Genomic DNA, 21,713 nt, shown 5'->3' on the forward strand with positions numbered 1-21,713 from the left:
ACCAGCGGTATCGGGAGAATTCTGACTAGAGGCACTCCGTATCAGGATCTTAAAAAAAAAAATTATTTTCTACCAAGCTCCTATTGTTTTAAATAAAGATTGAAAACCATTTGACGTTTTCTTGTAATTAATTCACCAAAAGACTCCTTACTTTTTGAACGCTCACCGTGGTGTTTCCCCTTATAAATATTGTTATCGCAGGATCGAAAAATTCGATGGAAATTCCAAGTTAATGACCCTTTCAAGACTTATCTCGTAATTACTTTACCTATCGCAATTATCGAAGATCAGAACATACCAGTAGGCTTATCGTTGTAACACGATCACCATCATAATCACAAATCGTTAATTAACGATCGACAATCGATCGGAGGAATCGCATCACATTAACTCAAATACGACGCAAATTGCATTATAAGCAAGGATTTTTATCATTCGATGATTAATTTATTTCCCATTCCAGCTGAGATAAGACTTCGGTGTGAATCTGAAATGCGATAAGACCTTATCTCATTCGTCATACATATAAAATCTGTTATTCTGTAGTATTAATCTATTCATAATATTTTCGCCGTTGCATCCCAGATGTCATCATATATGTTCTTTTCAAACTGAGCCACATTGAGTAATTCATCGAATAAGAAAATACATCTCAAGTTTGCCAACAAGACTTTTATCAAATAATGATAAGTCTGGCCCTGATCGTTGACTTTTGTCGCCAAACTGTTTCGCAGTCGCAGTTTTTTGTTTTTTTATTCTAAATTGCCGAATTCTTTGGTTTAGTGAAACGACCGAGGATATATAAATGAATATTCGATATTTCGACATCTCAGATGGTGACGAAACCCGGAGAAGTCGCAGTTCACTGCTCTTACGCATCGTCATTTCATCCCTATGTTCGTAAAATAAACCGACATGAATAATCGATGACCGCAGGAGTGAGTGACGATAAATTACGTGAATCACGAGTTTCATCCAGATCATTTGTTACCGGCAAAGCGTGAACCGCAAACGTTTAAGGTTTGTTCACAACGCTTTTCTCTTTTACCCGACATCAGTACGTAATACGACCTGTATCGAATTCCGAAACGATTGATCACTCAATCAACTCACAGACCCACGTCATTTCAGCAATAAAGGGTGCAAACGACTAGTTGACAAATTCTTTTGCGTTATCCCTTTCGCAACATCCGTACCGTTGTGAAAGGACCTTTTTCACTTCAATGAAAAAGACACCTCCTGAATCATACGAGTATCTACTCCCATAATGCGGGCACGTATATATATGAAGAAATTGTAAAGCATTCATGTCACACTCGTCGTATCTATCGCGTTTTAACTGTTGGGGTCAAGGGGTTAGACTATATTCCTCCCGCAATTAGATATCGAACGCACCTCGATGTCACAGTTCAATTCAAAGCACAAACAAGTGCTTAACGCTCGTGAGAAGCAGTTGAAAATAACGACTGCTTCGAGCAGGAAGCGTAAAATAATGGTTTCCGGTATTTTGGTGCTCGCCTTGATCGCAGTTTTACTTATCGGGAATATCACGGCATGGAGCCTGATCGAAGCTGAGAATTACTTTGATACCCCCAAAGCGAACCGGGTAATTATGACAACCACTGGAATTCATTCATGTTTATTCATAATTTGTGTTAGCTGCTGGCGGCGATTAAAACTCTTCTCTTGCTATCGGTACAACGTACAATGTATTTATTTTGCGAGTATTTACTTCACGAACGTTGCACATTCTATTTCCAATCAATAAACTTACCAGTCCGGCATCTGAACCAGTAACAGAAATCTTGTCACCGATAATTCAACGGTAACTGGATTCGCCTTACCGATCGTAGGGTCAAACTTTGCATCGACGGTAATATATCAGCGAATATTAATTTGGCTGACCAATAACCGGTCAGTAACCACTAGCTGTCGTCACTTTTAACGAACTCAACAAGTCATCCTGTATAAAGGATCATTTTTAAAACCACTTCACTTTGCCGTTCCTTAGTTTCATCTGGACATTCTACCAGAGTATAAAATAGAAAAACACATTTTCCACACTTCTGTGGGATCAGCCAACGGAAGCAGGGAAGAAACTCTTCTTTACAGAATTCCCGGAGGGCCGAAATCCGCGCCTAAGAATGGAAAGCAACCCATGTATATTCAGCATGGGATTTTGTGTGATGCTGATCACTGTGCCGTTAATCAACCCCTGATAGCGATTGGTTCGTATTGCGCATTGAAATTTATTTTATGTTTCTACGAAGGATTAAATTTCCAGATTTAAAATTCTATCATCATATTGATTTTAGCGTACATCTTGGTGGATCAAAGCTACGATGTGTGGCTGGGAAAAAGCAATACGACTATCACCGGAAATATTGTGTCGTACGTGTATTTCATGTGATTGTAAGCGAGTATTAGCGTCATTCAGAATAGTCATGGAAATATTTTACATCACCACAGATCAGAGAAGTTGGAGGAGGAACGTTTAGGATCCGTTGCGGATTACGTTTTGGAGCAGACGGAACAAGAGGAACTTTCTGTCCTCGGATATTTAAATAACACAATAAAAATATTCGGAATAGCACGGAGTGACGACAAGAAGCCCGAGGAGAATGTAAATTTTTATTATTGTGCCATAATCTTGAAAGTCAAATCAGGCGGATAAAAATAATCGAATGTCAACTATTTCAGTCGGGAATTTCAAAGTGGTTCGATAAAATTCCCGGAGTCCAAACAGCGAAGAAATGGTACAAGAAGGGTCAAAATTATTTGACAAGTATGCGTTCCTGATAAAAAAGTCTCATGTAAATATCTGAATAAATGAAAATTCTTTAGATTCATTGAAAATATTTTCGAAACAGGCACCTACAACAAGATAATTGGGGGAATCGATTACCTCGGCAGGAAGATGGACTACATTGCCGATGATTTGTGCATTCGTCAAATAACGGTGAGTCTCATGAGTGTCCTTCATTGATCAGCTCGGAGTTTTGTTTACCCAACAACAGTTACTAGTGATTTAGATCCTACTAATGGTGTTATTTTACAGGAAAAGGTTTTCAACGCCTGGGGCATCTCGCCAACGACGATAGCACGCACCTTCAAAATCGAAGATTTTTCGCGAATGATTGGTCATCCTGATGTTCATCTGTCAACGGTGAGAATCAGATTTTTCTTCACATCAAAAACTTCCTGCGCACGGTAATAAGTGATAAAATTCGTTTTCAGCCTGAGCTGATCGAGAAGTACGGTTACCACTCGGAATCCCACGAGGTGGAAACCGAGGACGGGTACATTCTGACTGTGCACCGTATCACTGGGGGAGCTAAACATCCTCCAAGTCCAGGAAAGCCGGTCGTGATCCTTCAGCATGGTGTCCTGTCCAGCTCTGCCGATTGGGTAATCATGGGCCCGTCAAGGTCGCTGGGTAATTGAATGGTTCAAACCAACTCACATATAATCGTCGTATCGAAGCTTCGGCTTTGAACACTCTAACGATCAACGACTTTCAGGCTACATTTTATCGGACGTCGGCTACGATGTTTGGCTGGGAAATTCCCGAGGAAACACATACTCGAAAGCACACGCAAAAATCTCACCCTCGGATTCCAAGTTCTGGGAATTTTCGTGGCATGAAATGGGCGTGTACGATATGCCAGCGGTGATAGACCACGTTCTGAAAGTGACGAAAATGGACGTCCTTTCCTACGTCGGTCACTCGCAGGGAACCACTCAGCTCCTAGTCATGCTGTCGGAGAAACCTGAGTACAATTCCAAAATATCCTCCGCTGTTACCTTCGCGCCGATCGCCTACGCTGGTAACATGCGAAGCCCAATAGTGAAACCTTTCGCCCGAGTCAGCACTCCGCTTTACGTGAGTCTTCACAGGCTGATGAGTTTACTTTCGAACGTGTCAAAGACATTCAGAGTGGTTCCTCATATTCTTTCAGTACCTCCTGCGGCTGTTCGGCGTCAACAGCTTTTTGCCAACAAATGCATTCCTCACAGAGATCGGACGCGATATATGCGAGTCCAAGTCAATTCTGCAGGTCGTTTGCAGCAATACTCTGTTCCTGGCGACTGGATACGATATGAGTCAAGTGAACTCGGTAGGATTAATTCAAAATTTAAGAAGTCATGTTCTCTTTTCATTTTTCAAATTTCTATCATCTACTTACAGACAATGGTTCCAGTCATTTTGGGGCACGTACCAGCAGGAGCGTCGACAAAGCAGTTTGTACACTTTGGTCAGCTGTACAATTCTAGTGAGTGTCTTCAACTAGAAAAATGGGCACTGAACAGAGAACAACGATTAATCCTTATTTGGTTTTTTAGAAAAATTTCGCCAGTTCGATTATTCGGTATCTTTCATTAACGATCAAAAGTACAATCAGGCTGAACCGCCCGAATACAACTTACAAAACGTTCGGATTCCGATGGCCATTTTTTACGGATCAAACGATCTACTGGCGGATTACAAGGTAGTTTGACTTTACGGTACAACTTAACGTCTTCTGTTTACAGAAGCTGTTCAATACACACGACTAATCTCCCATGATACATTTATTTTTACCCATTATATTAACGTCCATGATATATTATACAAAATATATTGTATTTATTTTTACTTTCGTTCGCTACTATTTTGTCAGCCTGACGATTTAAATCGGTAAAAATTGTTTCAGGACGTGGAACGACTTGCGAGTGAACTTCCAAACGTTGAATTGAAGCACAAAGTGTCTCTAGAGAACTTCAACCACATTGATTTCCTGTACGGTGTCGACGCGCCCAACGTCGTCTACCGACACGTCGTCAAATATTTACACGTATGTAAAAAGCTGGGAACCGGAGGACCCATCAATAGAGTAGGAATAAATGACACTCATTCATGAATACATGCGTAAACACATCCGTTGACAATAACAAGAAGGAACCGCGTGTGCCACGAGATATCTTCTTACGCGATGTTCGAAATGCTCTTTAGAATGTACATAAAATACAGAAATAAATTATATCGAAGAAGTGTATTCACGTAATATATACTTAATTAAGATCAAAAGATCGAATACTTATATATAGTATTTATAAATTCCCACCTTACAAGTGCCAACTCAGTTTCTTTGGGTAAACTGAGCGATAAAAAAATACGAAGAGAACTACCGAAGCTTTTTTTTTAATTCTGACCACAATCCTGGATTTTCATTGCATGCTGCGCTTGCGGCAGAAAATCTAAGCCTCTCTCTGGTATATAATATTACATTAATTCAAGAAAATTGTTATATCCTGCTGCAACTAATGCAGCTACGACCGACGGTGGAGGAGTCAAAAATGAATACATGAATTGAATTGAACTTGGATGAATTCAAGGTGCCATAGAAATCCGCACTATATGCATAGTTGTTACGATAGAAAAGTAGTTACTCTGACACCACTCGTGTCACGATTGACTTTTTAATTCGTCAGCTTATTCGTACACCTCTGCGACACACTCGGGCACATACATGCATACATCACACAAGGCATCATATTGCTTGTAACACAAAGAATGAACTTCCGGGATGTGCGTATCACAAGAGAAGAACGTGGGCTGACTTCACGAGATACTACAGGGACGTCTACATGAAAGCTCGTACATCGAGGGTGAGAGAAAATCTCGATCAAGGTTACAAAAATTTTCTAAACTAAAAGATCAGCGATAAACCGAAAGACGTTTTCCACGAGGATGATATGCCATCCGATTTGAAAAATAGCCCCTGATGTTGTACTCGAAAAATAACCACCACCAACTCCCGAGTATACCTCATTATCTCGTTGTTTACCTTTAATTCTTATTGTGGCTGTTTGCCTCCCCGTGGATTTCACTGCGCCTGCGTCGTGGTCCAGATAACCCCGTCGACAGCATCTCTCAGTCGAGCGTCAGATCTCGCAGCAGCCAGAAAGACCCAGAGCGATATCAACCCCGGTGAACGTATATACCTGTCAATCAGAGTAGAGAAAACGCAGTGGAACGGGTTAAAATGTAGTTCATTTTAAAAGAGAGCGATTGAACAATTGTTAACAACTCACTGGAGCCACTGATTTTTTTCTGATTTGGGTTAATCTGTTCGTTCCGCAGTATTTGGTGTGCTACAGACGCCCCTAAGGGGGTTTTCGACAATGTATAAAGTTAAAAGGTGAACGAAATTAAATTTATAATCGTCCGTAGTGAAATACCATACGAACCGCCAAGGAAGGCACTTTGGTGATTTCAATTCCAGTGAGAAAGTACAGGCATATTAAGCTTCTTCAAGTGTGCCGTAGAAATTTTTTCGAAACGATACATCTCCGTTGTACTTCACCTGCCGGGGATGAATTATATTTTGAAAATATCGCGGATAGTTGGATTTTCGTGCTCCCAATTAATTTGGTCATATTTTTTGGCCTATCCTTCATCTCTGACTATTTAGATATCCGTCGTTGTCTATACCAGATCCCACGAAAGAATCGATAAATTGCGTCGCGGGATATAAATGAAATTATAGCTCTCTGTCTGTTGAGACTTCTCGGTCTGCAAAATCTAAAAAATATGTCAACTTTGTCCAGCAAGATAATTTTGTATTTATAATCGCGTGAAATGTTCCGATTTAAATTCAGTCAATACACCTGTCCAGTTTTATCACTGCAAATAATAGTGAAATCGCCTCGAATTCAATTGTAATATATTTCATACCGATAAGTAATCATTAACAACTTAAACTGTTACACCGTTCAGGTGGAACGATTTTAACCGTGGATAAAATGAAGAACAGCAACCAGAAATCATCAATGGGTATCCCGGAATGAGATGCACCGTTTAGGACGGTGTTGAGCTCGTCATCGATCGTTCACTAGGTGCAAACAAAATATTCGCAAGAAAGCTGTGCGAAGGTGTTGAGTGAGGCCGAGCGAAGCTTTTCCAAGGACAGCCATCGGAGAACGGGATGTCGGCGAGGAATATTCGAGGTGGCCAAGCTGGCTCCACCGTTCAAGCTTTCCTTTTGATCTGTTCAATCTTCGGCGGCTCGGGAATGGGTAAAAAAAAAGAAATTTGTATATCTATAGAATTTAGAATTTCGTACACCAATGTCAATATGGCTATCTAAAAAGTTATTCCCTGCGAATACGACATGCCAAAATTAGTCTGTTCGATTCCTAATTATAGAAAAACTCCTTGAGAATAACTGAATAATTATCCTGAATGAATTGAGAGGGAATTTTTTAGCATATAAAGCTGTGTAACGTGCCATGGGTACTCGAATACAGCCCGGTAGGTGTACGTTAAAAATAGGAAATGCGGGGGCGAAAGACTTGGGGTGGATCAGTGAATGGAACTATCGATCAATTAACGAGGTGGAAAAGCGGGGTAGAGAGCCCTTAGGTAAAGGGCAATAGTCACTCAGCCTCGTCTCGCGGTTTGATTGGCTTGCGTAACATGTGACGTGATCCGTTCATCAGTCAACCTCGAGACGTTCGTAATGGAGCAAATCCAGAATAAGCACCAAGTAATTACGGGTTCTATTTGTGTACTTGAATAAAACCCCCGTACAACCCCTTGTCCGCGAATTCTCTAAGGGTAGGACGTCACGTTTCTCATTCCGAAGACACGAGTAATGGTAAATTTTTTTTGACCAATCGTCGATTAACTGATCCTTTCTATCGATAGAAGACTACATTGGTAATTATCCTAGGGATGACATGCTCTGGACATCGAATCCAGGATTATTCGATTGTAGGCGTGCGGTGTACACCGATGATTGTCGGACGCCTATTCGGGGAAGTCAAATTATTGTCTGCTCCAAATACATTCTGAGTATAGTGACTCAACGAGTGAGACGTTGCGTTGGTCCAGAACTCTGGGGTGCCGTAGATTGGGAATGCTCTTAGCGTCGGACATATTTTCACGTTTGACGGTTGCTACGTTCTTTTGCGTTCACTGCGGGGTGCGAGTTTGCGTTGTATATCGATTTGGTGCGGGAGGACCACCGGGAGAAGGAGGCGGAGGGTGGCAGGCGAGAGGATGGAGAGGGTGCGAAGGCGCAGGCGTTTCTCAGTTGAATGAAAGTTCTATCCGCCCCCGCCCCGAACCAAGCCATTCATGGGCTTCTGAGAGTAAGGTTTTCTTATAGCTCAAACTACACATCTCTGATCCAAATTGAATCCTCCAGAAGTTCGATCCGTTTTATAATAAATGTGAGATGCTTAGCTGAAACGTGAGAGGTAAACATTTTTTGGTGATTAGGTAATTTGGACCAAGTATTACCTGCGTACTACGTTTTAAGGAAATCAATTTTTCACTTCCGTAATTTTTTGCGACGTCCATCCCTGCCGACCAGCTGTTTCATAGACCAGCAACCGAATTAATGACAATTCACAGATTAACTCGAAAAACTTGTCGTCAAATCAAAAACCGCCCTTCTAGACACCTCGAAAAATATTTTCTCCCTATTCCTGCCAGCTCGTGCTATACAAACTGCTTGGAGACCGCTTGAATGAAGCTGGTGACAAAGCAAGGAATGCGCTGAGACGAGGAATGCAATTACGCTAATGTTTTTAGCGTTAGAGGGATGAGATTTTATTCCTCTCCGACATTCCTCGGAACCCTGTCTCATTTCATTTACCATGATCATTTTTGCCGTCAAGGTGTATTGCGATAGATTCAAAGGATTCGGAACAAGTCGAACTTTATCCCTTAAAATCAATCAATTTCTAATCTCGCATTGGCTGAATCATCGTTATACATGCTACGAATCACTGTAGGACCCGTCCTGAGCTCCGAAGTCACGACTGACACACCAGCGAATAAAGGAGCAGCGCGACAGATGTTCGGTAGTGGCAGCTTGCGGCAGACAGGAAGCGGGCCCATCTTCCTGGGGACGACGGAGTCACCGTTTTACGACGGTGAGTTGATCAGATCAACGTCCGCGGTCGCAGGATTAGCGAGGACCGTTTACGATGTTTTCAGGACATTTGTACGAGGGCCCCGGTGGGTTTGGATACAACGTACCCGGCGGCAGAAACCACGTTTCCCAAAAATCGCACCCCCAGCTTCCCGGTGGGTATCACGGCCCGCCAAGGATGCCCGTCTCTCAACCCGATGCTGATACCTACGAGGCTTCCAGCGACGTGAAGGTCAGAAACGGCGCACCGGTCAACGGTCTCTACGGTCAAAGCCGTCAAGGTGTCGGACGAGGAATGGACGCAGACCGAGGACGAGGCGGCTTCGGCGACATTTACGGGGGCATGGGTGGTCGAGGTGAAGTATGCCCAGCTCATGGATTCGTCAGCTAGGCATTGACCCTTTGAATTGTAACGTCTATCTTCATCTTTGAACCCAATAGGCATGGACGAAACATACGTGAACCCGGATCGCACGCGCGTGCATAACGGACTCCAACGCGGTCACGGAATAGGAGCAAATCCCAACATCGAAGGACATTTTGGAGTCGGCGGACGCACTCTGATCCACGAATTGGAGGACGAAAGCGATCTTACCGGAGAGTACCTACTGCCCTGCGGATGGCAGTGCAAAAGAAGCGAGTTCCTCTGCTTGCAGTCATGCACTTGCATCCCGTTGAGGAGTCGTTGCGACGGAGAGGTAGGATATTGTCGTTTTCGCGAAAATTGTAGTTCACCGGACTCTCTGCTACCCAACGCTTGTCTCTCGCACAACAGATAGACTGCGAGGACTTCCAAGACGAACTGGATTGTGACAACGGGTCGGGATATGGAGGAAACGCGGAATGCGTCGGTGAAACAAAAATTCGTTGTCCATTGTCTGGGAAGTGTATTTCCAAAGATTGGCTTTGTGACGGTGACGACGACTGCGGTGATTTCTCCGATGAAAGCCACTGCGGTAAGTCTCTGGCAATATTGTCGGCCCGAACAATTAAAACACCGCTTTTCATTCTCTAATTATTGTCTCCGTTGTCTTCAAGGAACATCTCAAAATTGCACTGAGGACCAATTCGAGTGCAAAAATGGTCTCTGCGTCCAGCGAGCTTGGCTTTGCGATGGCGAGAATGACTGCAAGGATTTTTCTGACGAAGTTAACTGCACGAAAAAAGTGTAAGTTAAGCTTTATTTTAATGCTAGTGCATGTATCACGTTTCCAAGATGTACCTAATCCAACTCTTGACTGATCAAGAACTCGCTCTATCCTAGATTGAAACGCTGTAGATACCCATTGTGCATCCTCGAACACCACCCCTATAGCCTAGTTTCAAGTGCCCGGCAGTGTTGAGTTTATCCGAAATATTTACATTCGAAGTTTCATCGATGTTCGACATGTGTTCACAGTACGAGAATTTTTCGGTAACATCGCTTGGTAGTGGATTATAAAATCATTTGCTGAGTGAATTCTAGTTCTATGTAGTGTAAATTTTTTTTTTCCCAACGTTTGACATTTTGAGGTTTTACCTCTGCGCTGAAACGTCACAAAATTTCGATCCGGACTTGACGTGACACATGGTCAAACGCTAAATCATAGATATACGCGCTCGCAGGACAATATTGGAAAACTGGTGTCCTTCGTCCTAGATATTAGATTATCGTCACTCCCTCGTCCTCTCCCCCTTTAATACTCTTTGCCGAAGAAGAACACCCACTCTCCGGAGACGACGAAATAACGTATGTGTATCGCACTAATTCTAAGGCCCTTTAATCTCCCTGCGGCACAGACCAAGCTAGACCCACCTTGCTTTTGCTGTCGTATCGACTTCCTCCGTTACCCGCTTTGCGAGATTGACTGCGCGGATACAGGTGCATCACTCTCTTCAATTCTTCCCTTCGTTTACTATTTCATTTTACACCGTACACATGTGTAACGTGCCTAAAGGAAAATAGTGAACCAATCGACGTTGATCAACTCATTACGTAATCTGGACCGTATTTAATCACATAAGAGTATCAATGAGGTCGCCAACTGTCTTGTGATTTTCTTTCGTTCGACTATTCAAAATTTTAAGCGTTAGAATCCACAACTATTAGCCAAAATAAACGACATTTGGCAAACTGTTGGCAAACGCACCGAATAATTTACATTTCCATACTTGCCTTTCATGTGGTCTCAATACGGTGAACAAATGAGTCACTACATCCAATCAATGCTTGCTGTGAAATATTAACGACGTCAAGGGTAGAAGCCGATCCTCCGGTAGCGATGTCAATTTTGCATGAGCCCGAACGATGACATCCTGATGTTTCGGATACTTCTGAAAACTAACATGTTCGCTAAAACATGCCTAGAATAACTCGGGGGGAATGACTATGTGTACCTACCTATATACCTGCACGTGCATGTACGTGTCTTTGAATGTCACCCGGTTTGGCCCCCTTATACGTTATAGTGGTCCAAGGCGTGGAGTCGGCTGCGTTGCCCGGCAACGACAGTGATGTGCTGTAGTATCGACCGCCGTACCGGAGCCACCACCATCTTTCCCAAACGCTTGTGTTTTTGACTCCCTGAATTTCAGGCACGCGCAATCCAGCCATATAGACGCCCACGATCATCCGTCTCGCGTTCACGATGTACACACCGTACACTTATGCGTACAGACAATTTCCTTCTTTATACCTTCTTTTGCTTGATTTATTTATGGCGCTCATTCTAATTGGAGGTGTCCCTGAACCCTGAAAGCAACTATCACGTCGTTCGATTGGACGTCTGCGTAGCTTTGGATTCCGTGCACTGTGCACTTTCCTCAGTCAATCGTTTCATGCTCCACAATTACTCCTATCACGCAGAAACATTCGATCTTTGAACTTTGACAGGTTTTTTTACGACTGCGTCACGATGTTTAAATTTCCAAGTCAATTATTCAACAGGGGAATGATTTTGGTTTTTGATTGTTATTTTTTTTTTTTTTTTTTGCAAAAATTCCAGGCTTTGTTTGTTCAAAGTATAGCAGATGAAATAATGCTCGGGAAAGTCCATAAAAACAAGTTGCGGGAGGGTTGCAGCTACTAGGAATTTAAATCCATGCTGGGAATGGTGGAAATCGGGTTGGGCTAGGTCGTAAGGGGCGATAAAGCGTTTAGGAGAACTCCACCATGACCCTACTGCAATCCGAGCTTCTGTACTGCTGCTCTCATATGGGGTGTCGTAATGAATTAGGGTAGGAAATACTACCCTGAAATAAATTCTACCCAATACCCATCCTGAGCTTGAGTCAACGAGATTTCAGGGAATCTTTGGACCTAATGAAAAAATTAGTAATAATAGATACGTATTATACCTACGTTAGTCACACTCACAAACGTAGCACAACAGGTGACTGCTGAATATTTGGCTTATTTCCAAATAATTCACTCGATGTTCTATTCAAGTATCTGCATTTCCAATTGGCCGCATTATTCAAGGATAACTAATTACAGGGAATGCACACAGTATGAGTTCAAGTGTCAGGATGGAAGCTGCATCACTTTGAATTGGCATTGCGACCAAGAACCAGACTGTAGCGATGGTTCCGACGAGATGAACTGCGGTGAGTTCGTAAATATTTAGATAGCACTATTCCGTTCTATCTCTAATCAAGGTAGAGAAGATGGTCCTGCAAAGGCGGAAATCAAACGATACAGAAAAACAATTAAACGTGTGATGCACTCAAATTTAACCAAGGCATATGTAACAATGAAGTTGATCGATTGTTTCCACGCCGTAGAAAAAACCGGAGTTAGTTGTGGCAGCAATGAATTCCAGTGCGCTTATCCAAAATGTGTGCGACACGAGTATCGCTGTGACGGTGATGACGACTGCGGTGATGGAAGTGACGAAAAGGATTGTCCTGGATCATTGACAACCAGCTGCAACGATAATGAATTTCGGTCAGTGCGATATCTCACTTTTTGATTTTCTGCCCGTCGCCATTTAGCATAGACACTGCAGCTTGCTCCAAATCTATAGAAAGCTTCTGCAAGTTTGTAGAATATACAAAGCATTCGTCGAAACTCTAATTAGGCATTTCACGAGAAGCCCAATTAGTTCCAGGCATCCGTGCTGCTCTACTTTTCTCTCAAAGATGGTAACACAATCTGAAAAAGACAAATAGCACGATTATTTCATATAGAAGAACATGGTCCAGACAAGGGTGTTCTTTCATTCGAATTTTCCTGATTGAACAGGGCCCTCGGTGCGTTAATAATCATGCTGTGGGGCCGAGCCGCGTGGTTGGCGAGCCGAAATATTGGCAAAAAATCCCATCTGTGCATGCTTGCGAGAGTACTCTTTGTCCGGATAGGGAACAGAACTGAGTGTAATCAACAATACGAGGGTCTTCTGCCACGCGTTCACGTCAGCGCTTTGTTCGCTCTTTCTCTTTTGTTGAACACCATTGTTTCTGCAGATGCTCTGGGGGCAAGTGCATCAGCAACAAATGCGTATGTGACGGAAACAAAGACTGTGACGGTGGTGAGGATGAGGAAATGTGCAACCACCCGACACCTCAGGGATGTTCACCTCACAACGAGTTCACATGCTCCACCGGCACCTGCGTCCCGGTAAAAAAATAAAAAAAATTATTATCGTTATTGGAACCTTTCAATTGCTAGATTTTGCATTCGCACAACGATTTCTTACCTCAGAGTTTCGTATGGTGTTCTCACCTGCAACATTGTCACAATGTTTTCAGCGATTGTGGGTATGCGACGGCGTTCCTGACTGTCCTAATGGTGAAGATGAACAAGGATGCGCAGTGACTTGTGAGGCGACCCAGTACTTGTGCAACCCGCCTCGAGTAATCAACGATACATCAGTTGCTGCTACTAACTCGCCCCAACCATCAGCGACGCATCACTATCACCGATATTGCATCGCTATAAAACACGTCTGCGATGGTACAGCCGACTGTCCCGATGGTGATGGTTCGTAGATTGTTATCGTCGTGAGATTTTCTTCTACATTGTTGGAAATGACGCAAGGTAGAGTGCTTGGTGTTATTTTGCTTTACAGATGAACTCAACTGTCCAAAGAAACGCAACTGCACTGCAACGGACAAGTGCACGCAGCAATGCATCTTGACGATAGATAACAAGCCAGCCTGCGCTTGCCAGCCTGGGTACAAGCTGGGGAAAGACAATGCGACATGCGAAGATATCAACGAATGTGTATTCGAACAAGTGTGTCTTTGTTACGCTGATCCTTTTCTTTGCAAATATTCATGAACTCGGCTCAGTCCATCTTTTGTACCTTGACTTGATGTTACGCGTATTTCAGGATCCAGTCTGTAGTCAAACTTGCAACAATACCGTAGGCTCATTCGTCTGCAGCTGTATGGCCGGTTACGTCCTCCGACCTGACCTCAGAACCTGCAAGGCCTTAGGGGCAAATCCTACACTCCTTTTTGCGAACCGGGTTGATATAAGACAGGTTAGTGTCGTCTCGTATCCGAAATCCGACATCAGGCAAAGGGGCACCCACTTAATAAGTTCTCATTTTTGCGAAATAGGTTAGTCTCAGCAATTCCAAGTACACAGCTATCCTGAAGGGGTTGCACAATGCCATTGCTTTGGACTTTCATTATAAACGAAGCACTGTTTACTGGTCCGATTTATCCATGGATGTCATACGGAAGGCGTATGTAAACGGAACCGGTGCCGAAGGTAAGATAATTGATGAAATGTCGAACAATTTGTCAACGAAATTCCACCAAATCATTTTCGCAGACGTTATTCGATGGGGCCTGGAAAGTCCAACCGGTGTTGCTGTCGACTGGATTCACAATCTTCTGTTCTGGACTGACTCTGGAACACGTAGGGTGGAAGTAATAACTTTAGATACAACAATGCGGCACGTCCTGATATCTAGTGACCTCGACAAGCCACGGGCCATAGTTGTTCATCCAAACTATGGATACGTTTACTGGACGGATTGGGGTAAGACTAAAACCAACGAATGATCGTGTCCCTCAGTCTCATTGTTTGACAAAAATTTAGGTCCAAATCCAAAAATCGAACGTGCAGACATGGACGGTTCAGGCAGGGTCGTTCTTGTTACGGAGTCGATATCCTGGCCAAATGGTCTAGCAATAGATTACACGTCGGATCGCTTATTTTGGGCAGACGCAAAGCATCATATTATCGAATCTGCTCACCTTGATGGGACGGATAGGAAGAAGGTCATAAGGAAGGGAGTTAACCATCCCTTTGGTATCACCATATTCGAAGACTATGTCTACTGGACTGACTGGCACTTCAAGAGCATATCCTCTGCGAATAAGGGAAACGGTGCTGGATTCAAAACTATTCATTCCGGTGGGTTATTTTCTATCAAGGACTAGGTTTGGCACCACGTTGGCAAGTAGATATAGTCTTACAGCGAATGAACTTGAAAAATAATTACTCTTCGATTATCTAATCCGAAGGTCTTCACTTCCCGATGGACGTACATAGCTATCATCCGCAACGTCAACCTGAGTATAAAAATCGGTGTGGTGATAACAATGGAAACTGCTCACACATGTGTCTCCCAAATAGCACCGGTTACAGTTGCGTCTGTCCTGTGGGGTTGAAGATTAAACGAGATGGCAAGAACTGCGCCTCTACTCCCGACAATCTTCTGATATTTGCAAGGAAGAAGGATCTCAGATTACGGCCAGTCGATCAGGCCGCAAGAGGATTCGACACTGTTATTCCCGTCGATCATATTGAAAGCGCTGTCGCACTTACGTGGGACAGTAATGAAGATACTATATACTGGACAGACGTTGAGACGGACACGATAAGCCGGGCGTACTTAAACGGCACTAATCAGAGTGTCATCATCAGTTATAACTTAGGTTTGCGGCGAACCAAGTATCAACCGATATTATGCGTTTGTTAGAAACTTGATATTACTGTTTTTATTACAGAATCTCCAGCTGGTTTGGCTATGGATTGGATAACGCACAAGTTATATTGGACTGATGCTGGGACGAACAGAATTGAGTGTTCAAATTTAGATGGATCGATGAGAACTCTACTGGTATGGAGGGGGCTTGACAAACCGAGGGACATCGTGGTCGACCCGACTGGTTAGTTTTCAAAAGTCAGCAATAATCAGGAATTATTATGATTAAATTTTTTGTAAATTCGATTAATCTTGTAGTCGGGTATATGTACTGGAGCGATTGGGGCGAAGAACAGAAAATAGAGAGGGCCGCGATGGACGGCAGTGATCGCAAGATTCTCGTGAGCAAAAACTTGACATGGCCAAATGGATTGGCAATCGACTTCGAAAAGAACCGGCTCTACTGGGCAGATGGTGGTACCAAAAAAATCGAGTACTCTGACCTGAATGGCAAAGGCCGAACCGTACTAATCTGTGAGTATAAGTACTTCAGCTTACCGGACATGAAAGTGTACGTTTAGTTGTCGATTTAACACTCGAGTTTTTTTTTTTTGTTTTTAGCCACTGACTTGCCGCATCCCTTTGGTTTGGTGATTTTCAAAAATAAAATATTTTGGACCGACTGGGACACGCAGAGTATTCATCAAGCAGATAAAAACGACGGTTCTAATCGGAGCGTGGTTAGATCAGGAATATCCGGTCTCATGGACGTCAGGGTATTTCACCGTCATCGAAAGACTATCAACACACCTTGCAATAAGAACAACGGCAATTGTTCGCATTTGTGTCTGTTGGCACCCGCTCCGCGATTCTATAAATGCGCGTGTCCAACTGGTCTGGTTTTAGAGGTAATACAAGCATCATTTGGTTCGAGGACATCCTACATCATGTGCGAACAATGGTAATCAAGAATGCCACTTTTAATTTCATTGCAGTCGAATGGAGAGACATGTCCTGATATGCCGAGTGAATTCCTGGTATTCGCTCACAGAGAAGACATCAGAATAATATCTTTCGACGTCAACTACACCGTGGACATAGTACTGCCAATAGCGAACCTAAAAAATGCAATTGGAGTGGATGTCGATAGACGAACCGGCGATCTGTATTGGACCGATACTGCCGATGATCTCATCAGGAAAGCAAGTTTTGACGGAAGAACTGTAGAAACGATAATCAACAACGGAATCGAGAACGCCGACAGTTTGGTCGTAGATTACATAGGTCAAAAGGTTTGTGATCACTTAACGCGCGCGCTAACGTAATTTGATTCTCCTTCATGATCCTGTTACAGATATACTGGACAGACGCTGGACTAAACAGCATCGAAGTTGCTGAGCTCGATGGTATAAACAGAAAGGTTCTGATTTGCTCAGGACTCGAAAAACCTCGAGCTATCGCTCTGTACTATCCAGCTGGGCTTCTTTTCTGGTCTGACTGGGGTCACAACGCCCGTATAGAACGAGCTAATATGGACGGCGAACAGAGGATGACTTTAATAGCCGACGACCTTATCTGGCCGAACGGTTTGGCCGTTGACCTAATTGGGAATAAATTGTACTGGAATGACGCTAAGAGAAGCGTGATTGAAAGCGCCAAGCTTGATGGTTCAAATAGAAAGATTCTTATCCACGATGTTCGTCACCCTTACGGGTTGACACTGACCAAGGACTTCGTTTACTGGAGCGACTGGCACACGAAATCCTTACACCGTGCTAATAGAACGACGGGATCTAACAAAACGGTAATATTGTCCAAAATAGAGGGAATCATGGATATTCGGTCAGTCAGCGTAAGTTTTATACACAAGTAAAATATTTGGAGAGTTAGAAGCGAGTTCGAAAATAGCTACTGATACTCACAATCAGAATTAATTCGCAGAGCGAGGATCTTTACATCGCTGAGAACGTGTGCGAGAAGAATAATGGCGGATGCTCACATTTGTGCCTTCGCAACCCGAAAGGTTACTCGTGCGCTTGTCCGACCGGAATCCTTTTGAACGAGGATAAAAAGACGTGCAAATTGACCCCCACAAACTTCATACTGTTCGCAACGAGGGAAACGCTCGCCAGGGTGTCGTTCGACACGCCAGAGATGTGGGACGTGACTTTACCAATCAGTGACATCCACAATGCAATCTCAGTAGATTTTCACTGGGAAAAACAAATTATAATTTACTGCGACGTAAACTTGGACATAATTAGGTAGAATTTTAATTACCTCTCGCCAACGTCGGCGTCTTTCGCTTCTTCTACATCTAGTTTCGATTTCCCTCGTTTCAGGAGTATCAACATCCAAAATTTATCCGACACTCGGGTAATCATAAACTCGAATCTCACAACGCCGTCGGGCCTGGCCGTTGACTGGGTCGCTAACAATCTTTACTGGGCTGACACCACCAGGAAAGTGATCGAAGTAGCCAGGCTGGATGGCAGCAGTCGTAAAAGAGTCCTGGAACAGCTAGACGACCCAAGAGCGCTTACCTTGTTCCCGGCAAAGGGATACATGTACTGGACCGAATGGGGTGAACATCCCAAAATTGAAAGGTCTTACCTGGACGGTTCGAGTAGAAAAGTGATCATCTCTTCGGACTTGGGCTTTCCAAATGGCTTGGCTCTTGATTACGAAAAGAAAAAGTTGTACTGGGCCGATGCGTTGAAGGACCGAATCGAGACGTCCGATTTACACGGACAATACAGAGTGCAGCTGGTCCCGGAAGCAACTCATCCTTTCGGCTTGACGCAAGTGAGTATACAAAAATTTCACCTCCGAGTACCTACGTCCTTCAAGCTTCATCCGTTGCGGCGATCGTGGTCCGATGTGATAACGTTCTAATTTTATTTTCGCAGTACGGGGATCACATCTACTGGACGGATTGGTACAAGAAGGCAGTGGAACGAGCTGACAAGACCACTGGAAAAAATCGAATTGAGATTCGAACTGCGCTGGACGGAGTAATGGAGATCAAAGTCGTCTCGGCCGCAAGGCAAACCGGGTGGACTCCTTGTGCCGTGGAAAACGGCGGCTGTAGTCATTTGTGCTTCTTTACGCGGAAGAACTACGTCTGCGCTTGTCCGGACGTTAAGGATTCCAAACCCTGCTCGACGGGTAAGTAGTTGAAATATTAATGTCATCGTCGTGCTCTCGAACTTTTGTGGTTCCGCTATCGGCTGAAGTGACTGACACGTGGATACTTCTTGCAGTACCGAGCAGAGAAGTCCCGATAAGAAAACCAGGGACAGAAAACGATCCCCCGGAGGAAGACGATGATGAGCCAACCATGTCGTCAGTCCCAACTCTCGTACCTCGGAAGCCGCATCACGATATCACCGGCAGATTCCCAAAACTTTCCCCTAGTAATACAAATTTCACATTGAAAACGGTGGTAATCACGATAGTCGTGATGGTCGTTATGATAATCGTCATTTTAATCGCCATCATCCATCTTCTGTGCCAACGCAAGACCAAACAGAAAAAATACTTGTACACCGGAAGAAGTGTCCTCACTTTTTCCAACCCCAACTACAACGCTTCAAGCGGCGACGTAGGCCCGAGCAATTCGCAGCAAGATAAAAAGTCGTTCATCTGGAAAAGATTGAAGTACGACAAGTCGCAGGTATAATTAGTACTTATTGCAATTCGAGCATGTTAATAAATTTTCCAACGTGCTGAATGCTTGACAGAAGGATTTACAACGAAAAATAATTACCTTGCCGGTGACGTCGGTATATTGAGTATGGTGAAAGAGGACCTGGTCTGTAGATCCTTCTTCGTTGAAAAATTCCCTTGGCACGTTGCTATGCTTATGTAGATATTTAACACCTAAAATGCTCTATGTTTCTTTCCCCACTAAAACATTGAATTATTGATTGATCGATCGAATGATATATAATCACTTAATAGAAAGCTAACACATCCAAAGTTGAATGCCCAATCAAACTGCAACATTTGCCACTTCACTTTATACAAATGAATGAAACAGAAACCACCTAGCGCCTAAGCTATCTGCAACGTAGTATTTTATGCGCAACCTTCTATGTTAGGTAGATGCAAAAAATTGAACATCGCAATTCTATTTCCACCGTCTTTACTTGATAAGCTACGCGTCGCGTCGCGTCCTTTGGTCGAAATGATCTACATGTATCCGCCCCATGAATCGTCCCGATATTGTTCATACCCACTACTGTTCACTATTTTACTTCCGTTTCTTAGTGCCGATCTAGGTCGAAAATTATCGGAGCGATGACATGTGAAACTAATAGCAAACTTGAACTTGATCGTTTTACTCTTCGGATTTTTGAACTTAAAGACTCAACCCTTGTCTTTGTCGAACAGTTAGTTGCGCATAAAATGTGATCTAAAGATTATGACAATATCTTGAAGGGAGCCTCGTTATCATCAACTCTGTATTATCCAATGAAAGCTGAAGCTCAGACCACCGTACCTCTAAAATTGTAAAATTATTAATTGCATATTGAAATATTTTTGTTAAAAAGGTTGAATAGAATTTTTAAGATAGTAAAGTATGTTCAATATAAATATTATAGAGGCACGCTATAGAAACTCTTCATTGTAATGGTTATTTGTCGTTCCGACGAATCGGAAAATTTTGCCATAAGGCATAAAATTACGAAGAAGAAAAAAAGCGAGGAACTGAATTGTTAGAAGTAGCTGGTGAAAAGATTGAAGGAACGTATAAACTCTGGGCGCATTTAGGAAAAGAATGAGAGTTCCGTTTCGTCTTAAAAAAGTTTTCAACCACAATGGTGTAATACTCGATATTTCGCAACTGACTGTGAAAGCACGAGTAACGAATAAAATGAAAATTGTAATAATAATACCAGTATTTAATAATAACAAATAAATGCCGACAATGAGCGATTAATTCTGCAATGTACAGTATCTGATTGGGCATTTCTGCACGCTGGTAAACTCGGATGGATAGTGTAACAATGTTACACAAGAGACGAGGAAAATTTTCCTACGATAAATACGAAAGAAAAAAGAAAAATCGAAGAAAGAAATTAAATAAAATAAAATATATACGCAGCCTCAGGGGAAACGAAAAGAAAATAGTGGAAAAAAAAAAATCAATAATTCATTGTCTTGTCAATATAGGAAAGAGTGTACGAAGATAACGGACAGTCCTCAAGTCCCGAAGTGGTTTCCTTGATTCCTCCCTCAACAACTCCGAGCAGCAGTAGAGCTCCGTCAGTCACACCGAGGGAAACTTCACCACCAACGTCACTTCCGCACGTCACTCACCTAGACGGTTAGATACATATAATATTGTACTTGTATCATTTCGAATGCAACACTGTCACCACTTTACTTATCTATTACACGCGAATGTTCCACCCTGTTCGGAGAAGCGTAACCAGACACCAGCTCGATCCGCATGACAGCTGTGAGTCCGCGATAATGACGACTATGAACGACATTCTTCCACTGATAACAAAAAAAACAACAACAACAACATATACCAATACACAAGAGGTAACTTTTCACTGAGCTATGCTATGCTGTCAATGGTTTGTGAGACTGTGACACTCTGTGATCAGACTCACTTTCGAGAATAATATGTGGCCAGTGACGAGTCAAGATTTGTCTGTAGAGTGTGAATGGTTTTGGGAGCACTGCGCTGACTAAACGTTACACAGGAACAGGAAATGAAAACTAAGCATATACCGCGTTATTGAGGGAATAGAATATTTAGAAGAAGTCAATGCGATAGACGCGTTAATAATTTTTATAAACTGATGAAAAATGTAAGTCTCTTTTGGCAAACACGATGAAGATTTATTTCAAATATCAAGGGATCGAGATGTGCCCAACTTATTTTTAAACGTTCAGTCCACGAATAAAA

At 43.0% G+C, this 21,713-nt stretch overlaps 2 protein-coding genes across 6 annotated transcripts; both read left to right on the plus strand.

Moving 5' to 3' along the window:
* Nucleotides 1-639: 639 nt before the first annotated feature.
* Nucleotides 640-5,068, plus strand: LOC124184755 (lipase 3-like). Of its 4 annotated transcripts, none has more exons than XM_046574818.1 (13): nt 640-896; nt 2,012-2,228; nt 2,316-2,391; nt 2,470-2,623; nt 2,701-2,785; nt 2,871-2,959; nt 3,059-3,166; nt 3,238-3,436; nt 3,522-3,883; nt 3,960-4,118; nt 4,190-4,274; nt 4,345-4,490; nt 4,695-5,068. In XM_046574818.1, the coding sequence occupies exons 1-13, from the start codon at nt 834-836 to the stop codon at nt 4,899-4,901; spliced, it is 1,950 nt and encodes a 649-aa protein (XP_046430774.1). In that variant the 5' UTR covers nt 640-833; the 3' UTR covers nt 4,902-5,068. The 4 variants fall into 4 exon arrangements, with proteins under 4 accessions (XP_046430774.1, XP_046430775.1, XP_046430772.1 ...); XM_046574819.1 differs by lacking the exon at nt 640-896 and adding an exon at nt 908-1,020 and having other exon boundaries at nt 4,695-5,036; XM_046574816.1 differs by lacking the exon at nt 640-896 and adding an exon at nt 1,385-1,606.
* Nucleotides 5,069-5,999: 931 nt separating this feature from the next.
* Nucleotides 6,000-21,611, plus strand: LOC124185849 (low-density lipoprotein receptor-related protein 4). Of its 2 annotated transcripts, none has more exons than XM_046577016.1 (27): nt 6,000-6,182; nt 6,761-7,059; nt 8,785-8,925; nt 8,990-9,280; nt 9,366-9,622; nt 9,700-9,880; nt 9,963-10,092; nt 12,400-12,509; nt 12,687-12,849; nt 13,368-13,521; nt 13,653-13,884; nt 13,973-14,139; nt 14,237-14,389; nt 14,469-14,622; nt 14,686-14,895; nt 14,956-15,273; nt 15,384-15,797; nt 15,870-16,031; nt 16,106-16,321; nt 16,409-16,695; nt 16,783-17,079; nt 17,142-17,639; nt 17,729-18,051; nt 18,130-18,592; nt 18,697-18,955; nt 19,051-19,463; nt 20,966-21,611. In XM_046577016.1, the coding sequence occupies exons 2-27, from the start codon at nt 6,969-6,971 to the stop codon at nt 21,122-21,124; spliced, it is 6,243 nt and encodes a 2,080-aa protein (XP_046432972.1). In that variant the 5' UTR covers nt 6,000-6,182; nt 6,761-6,968; the 3' UTR covers nt 21,125-21,611. The 2 variants fall into 2 exon arrangements, with proteins under 2 accessions (XP_046432972.1, XP_046432973.1); XM_046577017.1 differs by having other exon boundaries at nt 19,751-21,099.
* Nucleotides 21,612-21,713: the final 102 nt, after the last annotated feature.

This window comes from Neodiprion fabricii, chromosome 6 (assembly GCF_021155785.1).
Source record: "Neodiprion fabricii isolate iyNeoFabr1 chromosome 6, iyNeoFabr1.1, whole genome shotgun sequence".
NCBI classification, from domain to species: Eukaryota; Metazoa; Arthropoda; class Insecta; order Hymenoptera; family Diprionidae; genus Neodiprion; species Neodiprion fabricii.

Bases quoted from the DNA above. Each gene is read 5' to 3' on its own strand.
- LOC124184755 (XM_046574816.1), top strand. From the start codon at position 1,400: ATGTCACAGTTCAATTCAAAGCACAAACAAGTGCTTAACGCTCGTGAG. The intron at 2,960-3,058 runs GTGAGTCTCATG...GTTATTTTACAG, and splicing joins TGTGCATTCGTCAAATAACG to GAAAAGGTTTTCAACGCCTG. The intron at 4,275-4,344 runs GTGAGTGTCTTC...TTGGTTTTTTAG, and splicing joins TGGTCAGCTGTACAATTCTA to AAAAATTTCGCCAGTTCGAT.
- LOC124185849 (XM_046577016.1), top strand. From the start codon at position 6,969: ATGTCGGCGAGGAATATTCGAGGTGGCCAAGCTGGCTCCACCGTTCAA. The intron at 12,850-13,367 runs GTCAGTGCGATA...TTGTTTCTGCAG, and splicing joins TGCAACGATAATGAATTTCG to ATGCTCTGGGGGCAAGTGCA. The intron at 14,140-14,236 runs GTGTGTCTTTGT...CGCGTATTTCAG, and splicing joins ACGAATGTGTATTCGAACAA to GATCCAGTCTGTAGTCAAAC.